Here is a 16,531-nt window from a genome sequence, read left to right on the forward strand (position 1 = left end):
AAGATCTGGGATTGAGCAGTGGTGGTGCTCAGATCGCACACAACGGAGGGGGGATTTGCACTGTGTGGGCATTCACGGAGTGTGATGGGTATGGTGAGAAAGGATTGTTACCCGGACTGAAGTAGAGGATTACGGTTAGACACGTCATAGAGATATTGGGGAGTATACCAGAAGTATTGACCTGAGAAAATAAGAGTTTCTCCAATACAAGCAGGACGCAGGTCCAGGCGTACTCAAAGTATCGAGGCGGTCCACACATCTTACTACTGTCAGGGTCTCCCCTGCAGTTTTGCACTAAAAAACAGTATACTCCTCTGACATGGCAATTTTCTGAAATACTGGTAGAAATGTACACCACATCCATCACTAGGAGCCAGGACCCAGCCGACACATACCCAACACCTCCTAAGCTGTGCGCTGCTGCACTTTCAGGGCTGACACCGCTTTCCCAACATGGGTCACTGCCACTGCACTGCGGAGAGGGTGACGAGTTCCCACATTAAAACAAGCTACGTGCTACATTGCTGGTTGAGAATCGCCCAGCAAAAGAATGCTAAAGATCAAGGTTCAGTGAACGGCAGTGAGGAGTGAGCTACGCCTGCTGTTTTATCTACATTGATCATTTCCGAGGGAGCAATCACACTACAGCGATTGTACACTATCATCCGATTTGCCTCGTGATCCAGAGCCAGCCAAGTCTGCTCCCCTCAATCTGCATGGTTTCTGCACGATGCAGGAGACGAAATCCATTCCAACTGCCGGACAATATGGGCCTGCCATTACTCTCTCCATCACAAAATGATGTTACTAGCCTACTATTAAGTGCACACAAGTCAAGCCCACGTGGCAGCAAGCCCAACGCCAACAACGGCAAAAAGGACATTCAAACCACTAACAAAGACACTGGGGCACAATACGTGAAAGTAATAATATTTTAACAAACTTATTTGTTTGGGATGATACCGAGCAAAGAAGCAACTACAGAGCTGCCCCATTTCCTTTCTTTGGAATAACAACAGTCTAATTAATCATCAAATTGGACTTAAAAGAAATTGTAAGAGCATCAACTGATAAAGGCATAGATGTAGTAAGAAAAGGAGCAGTGTATAACCTTGATAAAAGTTTGACAGCAGCAGAACCATACCCAAGCTGCGTTAAAAAGGAGAGCATTAGAACAAGGAGTGGTGTTTTTCAGACATTAGCATGGAGTGATGTTAACATAGGTATTGAATCACATCCAATAGAGGCAAAAAAGCCTACCCTCAGGGCACTTGGATGAACAGCGATTCGTACTATTCGAGCTCCTGATAGACTGGGAAATACATTATCTTGAAATTGTTCACAAAACTTCCATGGAATTTGATCACCGGAAGGCGCATGGCCCTCATTTAGGCTTCTGATAGCTGATTTTTGAGATATTTGTCCTTCCAGGCAGACCTGAAAATTCCAAACAAGCTCTAACAACTTAAAATGCTGAGATTGCGTGTATACACTATCTAGTATGATCTAATCTCAATTGCTAGATGAACTAAGTGGATTGCCCATGCCTTGAAGGTGGAAGGTATAGGAATACAAACAGACCTTGGATGGTGAGTTTAATCAGTAGCACAAAACCAATTAGTTCAAGTAAGACAATAGCTATAATTTTTCACAGAACTACAAGAGTATCAGAAAAAAGGGCAGTAAACCAGTAACATAACATAGTATGAGATAAAACTCTGAAGCAGTACGGCATAATATTAGAAAGAAAAATAAAATTGAAAGTAAAAAAGAAATATATTTAAGTTAGGTCAAACCAAACTGTCCAAAAATCTGATCCAGCTACGTCTAATTTCTATTTACAGTGTGGTGTGCATCTGAGGCAGACATCGGTAATAGGCAGAAATCATTGTTATGCTCATTGCACCCTGTAACTTGTGAACGCTCCAACGAAGTAACAAAACATTCTAACTTATAAAGGGTACATGATTTCAGGTAAGAAATATGTCTAGTACTATGTTTTTAAGGCGACGCCTTACCGCCTTAGGGAGGGGGGGCGCTTTGGCGCCTAGGCGACGCCTAGGCGGGCGCTTTGGACGCCTAGGCGCCCAAAGCGGTCGATTTTCCAAAGCGGAGGGGGAGCGCTTTGACGCCTAGGCGTCGCCTTAGGGACGCCTTAGGGACGCTTTAAAAACATAGGTCTAGTATGCGCAGGCAGCGATTTACCACTTCAACAGTCAACAGAAAAATCCCAGTTTGCTCGACTACAAAACTAAGGTAGAATATTTTGTTCAAACACACGTGACCCCCATCAGAAACGAAGGTAAAATAGCATATTAGTTAAATAACTAAGAATTAAAACCACCCAATGGCAATCGTCCAGAGAAAAATTCAATATAAGATCCTCCATAGATAATCAGGACAAAGTATCCAAACCTGAATCACGCACAAAATATCCGGGAGCTGGTTTTCGGACTCATTAACTGGGCCTAACATATACAGAACAGAACACGCGTTAGTATAGAGTAATAGTGTTACCATAATAAAGAGGTGAGGTTGCAGAACAATTTGGTCCATACCGAGCAGTACAAAAAGGTGATGTGCGGGTGCATCAGCCATTAATTGCAAGTCATTAGGTGAGTTTTTGTAGTGAGAAGCAACATAAAGTGCCATCATCCGCTGAAATATTAAGTATGCAGAATAAATATCCATTTAGAGACATGTAAAACTAATGCACATAATTACAAGGAACACAGAACATCTTTAGTTCATACCTGTAAAAATACCTCACTCTCCTTGTGATATGAGAAAAGTGTGTCCCGGTTGACATAATACAGCTGACAGTGTTCTGGATGAGGTAGCCTAAAGAAAACCAGGTTTGGTTGCTAAACACACAGCGGTACAAGAAAATAGATGTACAACACCACAAGAAACAACATGACTTACCTACTGATATTTGGAATGGAGTTTGCAAGATCCAAACAAAGTAACTCGTTAAGCCAGGTTTCAATAGGATCACCAGAGGCATACCTAATGGATTCATTCAATTCAATTTTTTTAAACAGCCTGCCTACAAACCAAAATAAAGCAAAAGGCACGTGTAAAGCATCCAAATATTCAGAAGGTTCTTTCAAATGTAGACAACTCATTTATAGATGAGAGCAAGACGACTCTTACTGGAACTGGGTCCATCACTTGAAGCTGATGGCTGGCTTTGGGATTCTAACTGCTGGAGGAGTTTCAAAGACAAGGATCGGCCTGTCCCTTCATACCTTCAATAAAAATATCCAGAATGATCACTCCCATGATTTATGGTTCTAGAGCATTAGTAACTGAAAGCAATCATACCCGTTGACAGTGGAAGATAGGAAAACAAGATATGGGCCAAGCAAGGCTTTAACAATTGGCAATGGAATAGCGGCAGCTTCATCAATGACAAGAAGTTCAACTTGAGAAAGCTTTCCATGATCATGTGGTTTCATATACTGCAAACATTAGAAACTTTAGAACCAGTTCACAGATGCTAAGCAAAGTGATGTTCAACAGTACAAAATATGTCTACATCCCTCCCTTTTCAAACCATTTCAGCATTGAATGAGCCCCAGTTTAATTAGTTTTTGGAGACGATTTGAAATCAGATGAAATTAAGGGTAATTAGTATAAGCGTAGGGCATAAACGTAAGCTTAATTTCTCATCTACAGATCTGATCTTTTTGGATGGAGAGATGGTTTGGATCAAACCCTAACTTGTACTTTTATTAGTAGTACAAGATATGAGCAGACACTTCATAAGAATTAAGCAATAGTCATAATGGCGCCTAGCAAGGCTAGAAGGTTCCAATCCTCAGCGGCTCTTCAGCTGTTAGATTATTGAATATCAATCTAATATTTTCATCTGTACATCAATACCATATTTTCATCTGTACATCAGCTAAGCAAAGATGAACTATGGTTCTCAGGAATAGCAGGATCTTGATAAGTAAATAATCAAACTAGTTGCCACCATTGTCGAGGGCATAACTATGTAAGCTTTATCTTAAAGCAGCCAAAGTCTTTTAAGTTCTTGCTTTAGAAATTTAACTTCCAAGGCTTTCCAGGGAAGCTAAAGGATCCCTTTGAATCCCTTTGAACATAGAAGCTGAAGTCCTTCACCAATTCACTATGAAGTTAGATTCTAAAAGCTAAACATCCCAGAAGGAGCAGAAGTGGTAGGCTGGTAGCAACCAACTAGTAGTTTTACTAATTTATTATTACCTGGATTGTTTGACGATGTTGCTTATGGACGTTTATTTGTATTATTGCTTTCCTGAGATTTGGATCTGAACTCTTCACTACATCATAATGCAAATGCTCCTGAAAGGGGGAAATGAAGCACAGATGCGTTCACATAGCATGTGTTTAAACTTTGACAACAAGACAAAATATTAGACATATACCTTGTACTCCATTGCATTTAGTCCTTTGCAGACAAAATCAAATAGTGTATTTAAGTTCTCAGGACTTGGTGCGGTGACAAATATATTTGAATACCTACAAAGACAAATCATTAGCCTCAACGAGAGGAACACATGAAATGAAAAACATAAATAACACAACTGAGTTAAGCTTTACCCAGCTGCGATGGCTCCAGCAATAGCAAGACCAAGGGCAGCTGATTTCCCACGTCCACGAGCAGCGAGCAAGGCAACCGTGCTCCTAAGGGACTTGTCCAAAATAGAGTCTAGGAAATTGATAACAGCTTTACCCTGCATATATTGTTTTTCAGTTTTGAGTTTATGACCAATAAAAAACATGACTTAAGGAAAATTTGGACAGGGTAAAAGGCAAATTGTACCTGATCCATTGTGCAACACTTTCCGATTAAAGGGCCAACCGGGAAGTCTTCACGGAATTGATCTTTTAGGTCTTTCAACTCTCGTTCCCTTTCAGACAATCCCTCAGAATCCTAAACACATGATAATAAAATATGCATGTCTTAGATGACCAAATTGGCACAAACAGAATTTTCAAGAAATGCATAATTTCACCAGCTGAACCTCATACCTCATTCTTTTTAAATGGTTGTATAAATTTCATGTGAGATGATATAGGCAGAATGTTGAGTTCATCATCCATCACAATACATGCTTTGCATGACGCTATGGACAGCAAGAACCTTTCGTTGAACCTTGTGGCTGCCTGAGTATGAGACTCTGTTCGGAACCTTTCGTGTACATCCTGTTAGCACAAGGACCATGTGAGTTTAATTTAGCTTAGCAGGACAGGGAGGGGGCAAAGAAGCTAATCAACAGCATTGAATCAAATGAAATTGGATCACGCAGCAATAGCGAACGAACGCGCGACAGAAAAATGAGCTCACCATAACCATCGTGTAGAGACTGGTCAGCGAGGAGAGCGAAGAGAGCAGCAGGATGACCAAACCACCGCCCTCAACGGTCTCAATGGTCCTGGCCAGAAGGTTCGGCGTCAGCGCCTCGAAGTCCTGCAGAGAGCAAACACACAGTCAGTTTCAGGCAGAGCACCACAGGCAAGCAACATCCCCGCAAAACAGCGAAACCGCAGCCTCTGAAGCCATCATCATACCTGCAGTATGCACATGCCAAATGTGTTGCCGAGGACCCTCTCCGAGTCCTTGTACATGCAGTAGGTGATGTCGGAGGTCTCGAGGAAGAGGGAGAAGGGGTCGGCCTTCTCGGGGTCCATGAGGCCGCGCTGCATGAGCTTCTTGATCTGCTTGGCGCGCTTCTTCCGGTGGCTGCTGATCTCGAGCTTGTTGCGGTAGCACCAGAGCACGGAGGGGCGCGACTTGACGCGGGACTTGGCCAGCATGTAGTTGAGGTTGACGATCTGGTCGCGCGACTTGTCGCCGACGATGATGAACATGGACCGCTGCCGCTGCCGCACGCCGTTCTCGATCAGCGTGCGGATGCGCTCGTCCACCTTCTTCCTCATCCTCGCCGCCGCCGCCGCTCGCCGGTTCTTTCTCGTGAATGGGGATTGGGAGGGACGGGGTTTAGCTAGGGTTTTCCGGCTGCCGGCGTCCACCTGATATGACGGGACGGAGAGGAGGAGGGGAACCGGGAGCATGGACGGCCGGATGCGTGTGCCTTCGACGGTCCAGATTCCCCCATTTCTTCCGGCGAGAGCGCTCTCTGGCCTCTGCGGTGGAATGGGCTGTAGAACTGCGGCCTGCTAAATTGGGCCCACAGCCCAACTTCCGTGGTCATTTTCGTAGGCCCGACCCCGCCCAGCCCAACTGTGTTAAGGGACCCACGCGCAGAGAGGCTATACGCGGGCTCCACCGAAGTTTTCTCAGGGGCTCAGGGCTTTCTCTCCCGAGCCAAACACCGCCGCCACCGCCGCCGGAAGAGGGGGGTTCGCCGCTGGCAAGTCTTCCAGGATGGGGTACCACCGCAATAGGCGCGGGCGTGGATCCTCGTCGTCGTCCTCCTCCTCCTCTTCGCGCCGCACCAAGCAAGAAGCCTCGTGGTAACTCCACTTCCTCCGAGTGCTAGTTAGTTTCCAGTCCAAAGAGCTCTGCCTTTCTCTAGGTCTCTGCTTAAGGGCCTGTAGGATTTTGCTCGAATTTTCGGGCCGTGGCTTTAGCAGTTAGACTAGGTTTCACTCGTGTTTAGCTGATCGCAGTGATGCGGAGAGGATGAAATGTATGCTTCAGTTGAAGTTGCGAATTTGGAAACATATTCTAGAAAAAAAAAACGGGAGTAAAATAACATTCTTTTATCTTCAATTTCAGCGATGATGCTCCTGGGACATCACTTCCAAGGCAGGAAGGTACAAATTCCCTGGAACTTCCCGGTTGTTTATGGACAGCTCTTGCTTTTAAACAGGCTTATGATTGACAAATTGCTATGTGAAATTGAGATGCGTTTAGACGAAAATATACCGCTCGTAAATTGAGATGCCACCTGAATTCCATTCATTTATTGACCGGAGTTATTTCATAGGTTACAATTTATTGGAGTTTAATACGAGTAGCTCATAAACTATAGTGGTACTACTTATTGGATGCAACGTCGCAGTTATATAAACAGTGTAGGCTGCGGTCAAATCCATATTGGGACTCGTGAGCTTCATGAAATTGCTTTACAGTTTACAACATTCCTGAAACCTTAGTATTGATAATGCTATTTTGATTTTCCAGACAACGCCGAAGAGGAATCTAATAGCCCAAAAATTCAGCTTGCAATGTGGGTAGGTATGATGTTTTCAATTCTTCTTATGCTGCTCATTTGACAGTCTGTGTAAGCTCTTTGTGTTTATTTATAGGACTTTGGGCAATGCGATGCTAAAAGATGCACTGGTCGCAAGCTTTCAAGATTTGGGCTGTTAAAGGTAAGGCACCACTTGGTTCACAACATCTAAAATTCAAAACTCTTTCCCTCCTCTCAAAACCGAGGTACCTGCTAAAATAGAAAATAAGAAAAAGTAAACTACACATACTGCATGCACATGTATAGAGTCAAGGTCAGTTAATATCATCAAGCTGATTCTTCTATGCTTTTAGTAAATTATACTCTTCTTACGACATGCTTTCTCTAACAAGTTTGTTGTTTGTCTTGCAGGAGTTGCGAGTTACGAATGGTTTTGGTGGTGTTGTTCTCAGGTAATCCATTAGATATGCGAATCATCTGAAACTCTTTGAAGCTTAGTTTTCTGATTTCTCTCAGTTAGGTTATCCTATATAAGTTTCTAAAGCGTTGGTTACTGTGAAGCTGTGTGAAGCTAAGTTTTGTGATTTCTCTCAGTTTGGTAATCCTGTAAAACTTGTAAAATAAACTAAACATGCTCATGTAAACTTGGCCTTTGAGATACATATTTACTCCAGCTGATTGTTTTCCTTCTTTTGCTTTCAGCCCTGTTGGGACACATTGTGTGTCCAAGGAAGATCATCCTATCGTGCAACGAAAAGGATTGGCCGTGGTTGATTGTTCTTGGGCACGTTTAGATGATGTCCCTTTTGTGAAACTCCGTTGTGGTGCTCCTCGTCTCTGTAAGATCATCGTATTTAAGTAAATCCACTAAGGAGGTGTATCATTGTATTTTGATTTAGAAATGTGGGATTATTTTCTCATACCTGTTTTGCATGAACTACACATAGCAGACAAGTAAGATGGTTAACTAGTTGTTATTTGTAAATTTATCATTGGGTCATGCATCCCTTCGAGTCAAAGTTCCAGACTCTCCCTGCTCTTTCAGTTTATATTTTAGAACATAACTTTGGCATGCTTTCATAGGAAGTCTTTTTTTGCCTTGTTTCCCTTTAACCAAAATTAGGTTCATAATTAGTTCCTGTCGCAAGGCTTTGCCTCTTGTAGATCTGTGTGGATTCATTAAATTGTATGTTTTATTCTACTGTTTGCAGTGCCATGGTTAGTAGCAGCAAACCCTGTAAATTATGGCCGGCCATGTCAGCTTTCCTGTGTGGAAGCTTTGTCAGCAGCCCTCATAATATGGTAAATTTTCTAGCCTCACTTATCTAGAATTGTTTGTTAAGCTATTGATGTAGATAAAAAAATCATAAGTTGGTGCTTTGAGCTATGATATTACTTCTAGGCTTTTGAGATGTGACAGTTTTGGGCATTTTGTTGTTGACGAACTGGTTTAGTGCCTAAACTTTCTCCCAAATGTTCAGTTAAATTGTACTTCCTCCGATCCTAAATATAAGTCTTTTTAGAAATTTCAATAAGAACTACATACGGATGTATGTAGACATATCTTAGAGTGTAGATTCACTCATTTTGCTCCGTATGTAGTCCGCATTGGGATCTCTAAAAAGACTTGTATTTAGGAACGGAGGGAGTAGGTCTGAATCTATGGTGTGACATATCCAGCGTGTGAATTCGTGGTTCAGGATAGTGCTAGTTATTTTCTGCCATGGTTTTAGCTTATGTTATAACTATATTCGCAGTGGGGAGGAAGAGACAGGAGAACAGCTGCTTGCGAAATTCAAGTGGGGTCACTCATTCTTATCACTTAACAGGTCAGTCCACTAACTACTTTTTTGTATCACATGTAGGTTTGTAATGAAGTTTAGACTATGTACACCATTCTACTTATTTATGGGTAGTGTAAGCAATGAGATGGTTGAATGTACCATTGTCCTGCAAGACGCAAAACCCAATGATTGTTAGTATTACATAGATGAAGCAAATTAATTTCTGGTCATACATGCTAACTGCTGACCTAATCACTAGCAATCAGTGATGGTGCCACGATAGGGCACTTTGCTGCATATTTAGTTTATCCAGCATTCAATCATCTTAGTTTGAATGCAATACCCAAATTGTGCACTATCTACCCTTCACATTAACTAGCCTGAATTCTTCATACAGAACATGTTTCATTTACGTAATGTATTAGGTCAGGTTTTCACACCATTTCCCTTGTAATAATGTGCAGGGATCTGCTGAAAGCATACTCCAAGTGTGAAAATGGCACCGAGATAATCAACGTGCAGAACTCGTGGCTGTCAAGCGCATCTAGTGTTTCAAAGTCACCTGTAAACGGTAACAACCACATTGCATCTCAGAGCATTAGAATTTTGGCAAAAATCTATCCATACGCAAATTGTGCTAAGATTGGTTCTGCGGACATTGATTTTACTTTTGTTGTTATTTGTGCATCACAGTGGCAGATAAACCACACCGAAGCACAGAGGAAGGATCAGATTCTGAATCTGACGATGGCTTGCCCCCTCTGGAAGAGAACATGAACCACTTGGACCTTAGCGAGGACGAAGAAAGTGAAGAGGAAAGTGAAACTGAAAACGAAGGGATTACCAACGCAAAATGATGTTTGTTTGTCCGAATCAAAATAAGATCCAGGTCTCTTGAGGTGTTGGTCGTGGATCTGAAAACAATCTATCTCTGTACACTCGTATTGCTTGCTTGCTTCGTGTAACAGTAGATGTATTTTTCTTTTCAGGGATTCGTGTACCAGTATATGTAAGTGTAAACTGTAAACACACACTCTCTTTGAGAACACGAGTGCGTTTATTTAGACCATATATATGTTCCCATTATTGTTCCATCCGTATATTAACCAATGAGCACTCTCATTAGAGCATACATATATGATTGTCCAGTACATAAACGTAGTTGATCAGCACGAGCCTGTATGTATCCTCACGTGTCAACGCGTCGTCGTATCTCGCAGCGTTATTGTACGAACGTGCGTGCGTATGCATGAATGAGTAAGCAAAAAGGTGCTGCGCCACTGCACGATACGAGACGTACGACGGTCGACGGAGGGTTCAGGCGAGGAAGCTGGTGAGCCTGGCGCAGGCCTCGACGACCCGGTCCCGGCTGTTGAAGGCGCTGACCCTGACGAAGCCCTCGCCGCCGGGGCCGAAGCCGCTCCCCGGCACGGTGATGACGTGCGTCTTCTCGAGGATCTCGGCGAACACGTCCCAGGAGCGGCGGCCGGGGAAGAGGCGCACCCAGACGTAGGGCGAGTCGTCGCCGCCGTACACCTCCTTGCCCAGCGCCTGGAAGGTGCCCACCAGCACCCGCGCGTTCTCCTTGTACCCGGCCACCACGCGCGCCACGGCGGCGCGGCCCTCCTCCGTGGCCAGGCACGCCAGCCCGCCCGCCTGCGCCACGCTGGACGCGCCGTTGAAGCAGGTGGTCACCACGCGGTCGAAGTCCCGGGCCACGCGGGTGCCGTCGGCGTAGAGCAGCTCGTCGGGCACCACGGCCCACCCCAGCCGCACCCCCGTGAACCCGGCGAACTTGGAGAAGGAGGAGATCTCGATGGCCACCTCCCGCGCCCCCGGCACCTCGTAGATGGACCGCGGCTTGTCGCCGTCGTCGCCGCCGGCGCCGGGGGAGACGTAGGAGGCGTAGGAGGCGTAGGCGGAGTCGAAGACGACGATGGAGCCGTTGCGGCGCGCGAAGTCGACGAGCTGCCGCAGCTGGTCGCGGGAGGCGGCGTGGCCCGTGGGGTTGTTGGGCGAGCAGAAGAAGATGACGTCGGTGCGGCGGACGCGCGAGAGGTCCGGGAAGAAGGCGTTCTCCGGCGCGCACCGCATGTACTCGATCCCGGCGTACCGGCTGCCGCCGGACTCCTCGTCGACCGCCGCCGGCCCCGTCTGCCCCATGATCACGCCGTTGTCCACGTACCCCGGGAACGTGGGGTCCTGCACGGCGATGGTCACGTCCCGCCCGAACATCATCTGCATCACAAGGACGGAGAAACAAGGTGAGGTTTTTACATTTACTTGGAACACCGAACCTCGATCGTTCATGGAAACCGGTGGGTTTGCTGAACCTGAAGGCGCGCAATGTCGCACTGCGCTCCGTCGGAGATGAACACCTCGGTGTCTCGTATCCCCATGTTTGGGTACACTACGTCAGCGATGGCCTTCCTCAGACTCTGCATGCACATGCATGTGTTAGTTTTCTGAGGCGCTTCATCATCTCTTGTTACGGTTAGAACTTAGAAGCCTTTTCTTCAAGAACAGTATGATGGTAAATAAAAGAGTATTTTACTGCAGACTGCAGATTAATAAATTACCTTCTGGCCTTGCTCTGGCCCATAGCCTTGGTACCCTTCGGGAGTTGATAACGCAAGCGCGTACTGCAAGAATAGGAGGAAATTTTGTAAGCCATGAACAGTTAATCCTTCAGCCAAAACTGTTCTGGAAACAAATTTGTTGGTCAATTTCAGCTAGCCACGTAGAAGTAAGTATCAAAGTCAAGCAGCGCAAGCAAGCAAAGCGTAAATCTGTTGTCGGTTCTCAGTCGTCGCCTTTTCGTTGTGTGATGTAACAGAACAAGCATGGCCGGCCACATAAAATGATAAAATGCAGTGTATATCTGCTGGACACAGCCATGCATTAGCTGATCAGTAGTAATACGAGATTTGCAAGCACTTTCAGCGTACTTATTCCAGGATTAGGGTTGGCCAGGCGCAGATGTAGTGCAACAAGCATGCGATCGATCATCACAAATTAAAGATCGAGCACAAATCTGGTAGCATAGACTAGTCCACGAGGACCGCTTATACACATGCATAGTTACATAGAGCAGCCGTGCACATGCAGTGGCAGGCACCTTATCCTACCGTGCCTGTGATATAGTATCTCCTGGACCCGATCAGAGATGAATGATGCAAGTACACCTAAATAATCTTCTCGTATCCACTTCCAATTTTAGGGGGTTTGTGGCAGCACAGACGAGGAAAATCAAAGGTGCGGGCAGGCTTGACAAAGAAAGAAAGGTTGCATTGCATGGTAGGCATGGAAGCAGACAAATGTATGCAGCATGTAAAGAAAGAGACTGCCATTGGAGATAAGGGTTTGACAAGTCCAATCTGATGCTGTTGTATGATGGAGCTTCAGAATCTAGTTAGCTAGGCTTGCACTGTTGCACTTGCTGTCTATCACGACGACGTACGACACGTGGTCTCCTTCTCTGCTTGGGAGAAAGGTCTTCTGTGCACGTGTATACATGTAGTTAACCAGCGAGGATCAGATATGTCACCCTAATTAATACTAGTATCTATAAAAATTGTTTGGAGCATTCGGCAGAGGACTACTGATGATGGGATGCAGAGCAAGGATGGACAATATGGTCTTGGTGGCCAATGACATGTATATACTCTATATAGTACTAGTAGTTAATTAGTGTAGTTGGTGAATTATCTTGGCCGTTGCAGTACCAGGAATTTAACCTAGCTATCCAGGTTCCTGCCAACCATTCCCTTTATGATATACATATGTATGCCTTGTACAAAGATCGTCAGAAATATCCATGCAATTATTGGGCATTTGCACATGAAATAGACTTTTGAGGATGAAAATAGACTCGACTAATTAATCAGCTCCCGTGTTGTATTTGGCTAGCACTGCAGGGGTACGTACGTGGATGCCTTTATGATAAGATTACGATAAGAATTAAATCCAATGAGATATGATGTGAGAGGGTTATATATCTCGTTTAGATTTGATGTAGTGCCATTTCTGCTATAAAACGATCATGTGGTTGTGCATTCATATATATACGTACGCATGTTCAAGGGTAAAAGGAATTTAGCTTCTACTACATGTTGGTGGTGTTGGAAGTAATATATGGAAGGATGTATGAGTAGTATATATACCTCGGCCATGGCCGAAGTGACGATGCTTGGTATGGGCTGGGTCGTGTCCCCGATGCCCAAGCTGATGACCTTGGCGTCCGGGTACTTCTTCTCGTGTGCTTCACGTCTCATGCTAATCTGAACCACGTACCAAAAGGATGACATATTAGTTAGTGAGTGAAGAACATTCGTGCATGCTCAGATGGCCAGTGAAATCCCTAAATCTTCTGTACGTGCCTCCGGGAATAAGTAGCCGTTCTGAAGCTTCTCCATGTTTGGATTGCGACGCACGCTCGTCCGCGAGGCTGAATTGTTAGGATGCACAAGCACAAATTCAGAGATGGCCAAACATTCGGAGATGGCAAGAGTACTACTGCTAATGCTACAAGGATCAAACAGTAAGTACCTGGTCCCCTCTTTGCAGGAGGCTCAACATCCAGTGGAAGGACATCCTTCTCAAGCACCCTGCTTGGACGATCAGATCAAACAAAACAAGGGAAACATCAATTACACACAACGAAAAAGCGATTACACACAACCAGTCGATGCACACAACGAAAAAGCGCGATTGTAAGTACATACTTGGAGATCATGTTCGTCGGCATGATCGGTCGATGCGGGAGCCTTGGACTGGTCGGCTGAGAGCCTCTTGATTCAGAGAGTCTCTTGGCGCGTGGTCGCAATAGCTAGCAGCAAGAGGTAGCTCTAGGAGGCAAGAAACAATGGAGCTCCTGGGTGTATTTATAGGGCTGGGAGGAGCAGACACGACTAACCAAAGGTGGCAACTGGCAAGAGAGCAACGCGAGCAATGCCGGATTTTATAGAAGAGCCTAGCTACTAGCTAGCTAGCTAGCTAACCGGCGTTGAAAAGTAGCCCTCGCCACGGCTGGTCCGCTTTGAAAAATGCCGTCCATGGTCGGAAGCAAAGCCAAGAGCTGAATTTCTTTTCAAGAGGATACGAATACGATCGCCAGCTGCGGTTTAGGCAGTCTTCGGCTAGGCGCGGTTTGTCCCCCCATGGACAAAATCTTGGTTTGGGGTGTCCACACCTGGCGCGGCCCGAACGCCAGGTGTGATTTTTCCTGGCAAAGGGCACCAAACCATGCGTCTGAATTTGGTCATAAAATTCAGATGTTGAAATCTTCCTGTATATCCTGGAGGTGAAGGTTTCGGAGCATGGCTAGCTGGCTAGGTGAAGAGTACTCCCTCCATCCGAAAAATCTTGTCCCAAACTTGTCTTTCAAATGGATGTATTTAGCACTAACTTGATGCTAGATACATTCATATGAGAGACAAGCTATTTCAGACGGAGGGAGTAATAATTGGGAAAACTTTGTTTTTGCCACTCTAGCTTTTGACCACTTTACTTTTGCCACTCTAAAATTTGACATTTCACTTTTGTCATTCTTAGTTTTTGACAATACATCACAATTGCCATTCCATGGCAAAAGCAACAATTTTAGATTGGCAATTCTGATACATTGTCAAATCTAAGAGTGGCAAAAGTAAAATGAAAAATTATTGCTTTTGCCACGAAATGGCATTTGTAATGTATTGTCAAAAGCTAAGAGTGACAAAAGTGATAGATCAAATTCTAGAATGGCATAAGCAAAGTGAGCAAAATCTAGAGTGTCAAAAACAAAGTTTTTCCGTAATAATTTGTGTTTGTATATGTAGAAGAAATCGAAGTGAAGGATTTTGCATCAACTAAATAATTATGTACAAAAACATACGTTGAAGTTGCATAACGCGAAAACCAGGTCTCGCGGCAACTGTTGTTTGAGACCCTGGCCTTGACAATTAGCTTATCTATCAACTTTCACAGAAATAGCAAATGGATTCTAAGATCTTATTATCATGGTATGTGTAACTTAGCCAAAAGTCGGTTTCTAAAAATTGTGAAAAGAAAACATACATGAAGAGTACAGATATAGGGTCACATACATGTGAATTTTGGTAAAATAATGTGATCATCCGCGGCCTGTACTTACTGTAACTTCAAGACATTTTTACATTACATAAGTGTAACTTAATTACTAAAGCTCAATCTATAGTAACTTCATCAATTAATTTTTCTCGGCTCGGAGAACATCATAATTTTCTACCAAATTTTATATGTGCACGTGTCTACATGTATGATTACTTGCCTGATTTTCTCCATACTTATTCAAAACTCACAAATATGACTTTTCACTAAGTTGCTATATCATGATCACATGCTCCTTGGATCGCAAAATTCTTGTTTTCATCTACCACACCTCGTCGCTATGGAACACTGGTCACTCGACACTTCATCAAATTAGTACTTTTTTTTAGAACGAAGGCTCGCGAAGAGCACGGCTTTGAATTAACAAAGCCATCAACCGGCCAGGAGTTACAGCAGACAACCCAACTTACAACGGTCAGAACGATACAACGGGGAACACTGGAAAGACTACTCACTACAACCTCCACAGGCCACAAATGAATACAGCTAGTAAGGGCCGAGCACTCCACACTAGGATCATATGTAGCAGAAACGGAGCAGCGCATCAGGACATAGCCGACCTTCGAGGATGGACCGAGCTCCAGGAACACTTAGCGAAGAGAGGAACCAACATCTTCCTTCTCAATCACCGAAGAGGGACCCTTCCCCCTCGCCATGGCTCGTAGGCGCCGCACCGTCAGGATTTTGAGAAGCTCATCCTAGAGCTGGAAGAATGTCGCCCTCGCATCGCAAGGTGGACATGGGATGACCACATCGATTTGGGATATACCTCGCCGGCTACTCCGCCACAGTCCAAGCCCAACTAGTTGGAGACAAGCTTCAGGAATCGGACGGCGCAGAGGAGGTAGCGCAATCCCTCACCTGCATAACCTCCCGACCGAGCCCCGCACCCTTGACGACGCCTCCAGCAAGGTCACGACGTGCAAGGCGCCGCCGCCGCATAATTCATCGGGGATAAAGGTATTCACCTGGGCAGGGGGATCGGGGTGGAAAGCAGGGGACCTCGGCTGCGCCCCCATGGAGGAAAGTAGCGCCCTTGGGCGTTGCCGCCGCCGGGCCGGCCGGACCGGCCAAGGTTTCCCCCGGTTCCCTGGCTGACCACCAACACACACCAACGCCGGAGCCAGGCAAAGCTAGCCCACCACGGAGGCGAGGGAGAAGCCGCAGGGAATAGGGATTTCGCACCTCCAGATCTGACGAAGTAGCTCGCGCCGTGGCCGAATTCCACCAGCCACCCGCCGCCCGCACGGCCGGGCAGGCTGGCCAGCACCCCCTGCGAACGCCGCCCACCGCCCGACGACGTCGCCTCTCTGGCAAGGGCCGCCGCCCAAGGAACCACAGGCCTCCAAGAGGGGGAGGAGCGTCGAGATCCCCGCCGCCACCTTCACCGGTGTCCGCGCGGGCTTCCCGGCAGCCGTCTCTGGTAGCGGCGAGGGGAGGAAGGGGGAGGAGGGGGGTGGCGGCGGC

The 16,531-nt window shown here is 45.6% G+C and overlaps 3 protein-coding genes across 3 annotated transcripts in view; 1 reads left to right on the forward strand and 2 right to left on the reverse strand.

Annotated features, from left to right (window-relative positions):
- LOC119284800 (RNA cytidine acetyltransferase 1-like) overlaps nucleotides 1–6,066 on the reverse strand; it is a 9,696-nt gene extending 3,630 nt beyond the window's left edge. Inside the window, exons 1-15 of the mRNA XM_037563961.1 lie at nucleotides 5,563–6,066; nucleotides 5,339–5,461; nucleotides 5,023–5,196; nucleotides 4,814–4,924; nucleotides 4,591–4,724; nucleotides 4,416–4,509; nucleotides 4,234–4,332; nucleotides 3,328–3,464; nucleotides 3,157–3,251; nucleotides 2,926–3,049; nucleotides 2,754–2,841; nucleotides 2,559–2,658; nucleotides 2,416–2,468; nucleotides 1,261–1,437; nucleotides 1,112–1,149 (exon numbers count right to left, since the gene is read on the reverse strand). Of these exons, the coding sequence (XP_037419858.1) occupies nucleotides 1,112–1,149; nucleotides 1,261–1,437; nucleotides 2,416–2,468; nucleotides 2,559–2,658; nucleotides 2,754–2,841; nucleotides 2,926–3,049; nucleotides 3,157–3,251; nucleotides 3,328–3,464; nucleotides 4,234–4,332; nucleotides 4,416–4,509; nucleotides 4,591–4,724; nucleotides 4,814–4,924; nucleotides 5,023–5,196; nucleotides 5,339–5,461; nucleotides 5,563–6,066 (2,051 nt within the window). The remainder of the gene's footprint in view (nucleotides 1–1,111; nucleotides 1,150–1,260; nucleotides 1,438–2,415; nucleotides 2,469–2,558; nucleotides 2,659–2,753; nucleotides 2,842–2,925; nucleotides 3,050–3,156; nucleotides 3,252–3,327; nucleotides 3,465–4,233; nucleotides 4,333–4,415; nucleotides 4,510–4,590; nucleotides 4,725–4,813; nucleotides 4,925–5,022; nucleotides 5,197–5,338; nucleotides 5,462–5,562) is intronic.
- A 220-nt stretch (nucleotides 6,067–6,286) lies between these two features.
- LOC119284803 (18S rRNA aminocarboxypropyltransferase-like) lies at nucleotides 6,287–10,006 on the forward strand. The gene is made up of 10 exons (XM_037563963.1): nucleotides 6,287–6,468; nucleotides 6,734–6,771; nucleotides 7,142–7,191; nucleotides 7,267–7,332; nucleotides 7,563–7,603; nucleotides 7,854–7,990; nucleotides 8,363–8,453; nucleotides 8,909–8,980; nucleotides 9,400–9,506; nucleotides 9,629–10,006. Exons 1-10 carry the CDS (start codon nucleotides 6,380–6,382, stop codon nucleotides 9,790–9,792), a joined length of 855 nt encoding a protein of 284 aa, XP_037419860.1. The 5' UTR covers nucleotides 6,287–6,379; the 3' UTR covers nucleotides 9,793–10,006.
- A 99-nt stretch (nucleotides 10,007–10,105) lies between these two features.
- On the reverse strand, nucleotides 10,106–13,931 carry LOC119284802 (aminotransferase ALD1 homolog). The gene is made up of 7 exons (XM_037563962.1): nucleotides 13,660–13,931; nucleotides 13,484–13,542; nucleotides 13,315–13,382; nucleotides 13,099–13,215; nucleotides 11,515–11,577; nucleotides 11,269–11,373; nucleotides 10,106–11,173 (listed from the first exon to the last, which is right to left on the reverse strand). The coding sequence occupies exons 1-7, from the start codon at nucleotides 13,680–13,682 to the stop codon at nucleotides 10,253–10,255; spliced, it is 1,356 nt and encodes a 451-aa protein (XP_037419859.1). The 5' UTR covers nucleotides 13,683–13,931; the 3' UTR covers nucleotides 10,106–10,252.
- Nucleotides 13,932–16,531: the final 2,600 nt, after the last annotated feature.

Source organism: Triticum dicoccoides, chromosome 4A, assembly GCF_002162155.2.
Source record: "Triticum dicoccoides isolate Atlit2015 ecotype Zavitan chromosome 4A, WEW_v2.0, whole genome shotgun sequence".
Taxonomy (NCBI): domain Eukaryota; kingdom Viridiplantae; phylum Streptophyta; class Magnoliopsida; order Poales; family Poaceae; genus Triticum; species Triticum dicoccoides.

Excerpts from the sequence above, each read along its gene's own strand:
- LOC119284803 (XM_037563963.1), top strand. The coding sequence starts at position 6,380 with ATGGGGTACCACCGCAATAGGCGCGGGCGTGGATCCTCGTCGTCGTCC. Across the intron at positions 6,469-6,733 it reads ACCAAGCAAGAAGCCTCGTG|CGATGATGCTCCTGGGACAT; the intron begins GTAACTCCACTT and ends CTTCAATTTCAG. Across the intron at positions 7,192-7,266 it reads AAATTCAGCTTGCAATGTGG|GACTTTGGGCAATGCGATGC; the intron begins GTAGGTATGATG and ends GTTTATTTATAG.
- LOC119284802 (XM_037563962.1), bottom strand. The coding sequence starts at position 13,682 with ATGCCGACGAACATGATCTCCAA. Across the intron at positions 11,578-13,098 it reads TCACTTCGGCCATGGCCGAG|TACGCGCTTGCGTTATCAAC; the intron begins GTATATATACTA and ends CTATTCTTGCAG. Across the intron at positions 11,374-11,514 it reads GGCCAGAGCAAGGCCAGAAG|AGTCTGAGGAAGGCCATCGC; the intron begins GTAATTTATTAA and ends ATGTGCATGCAG.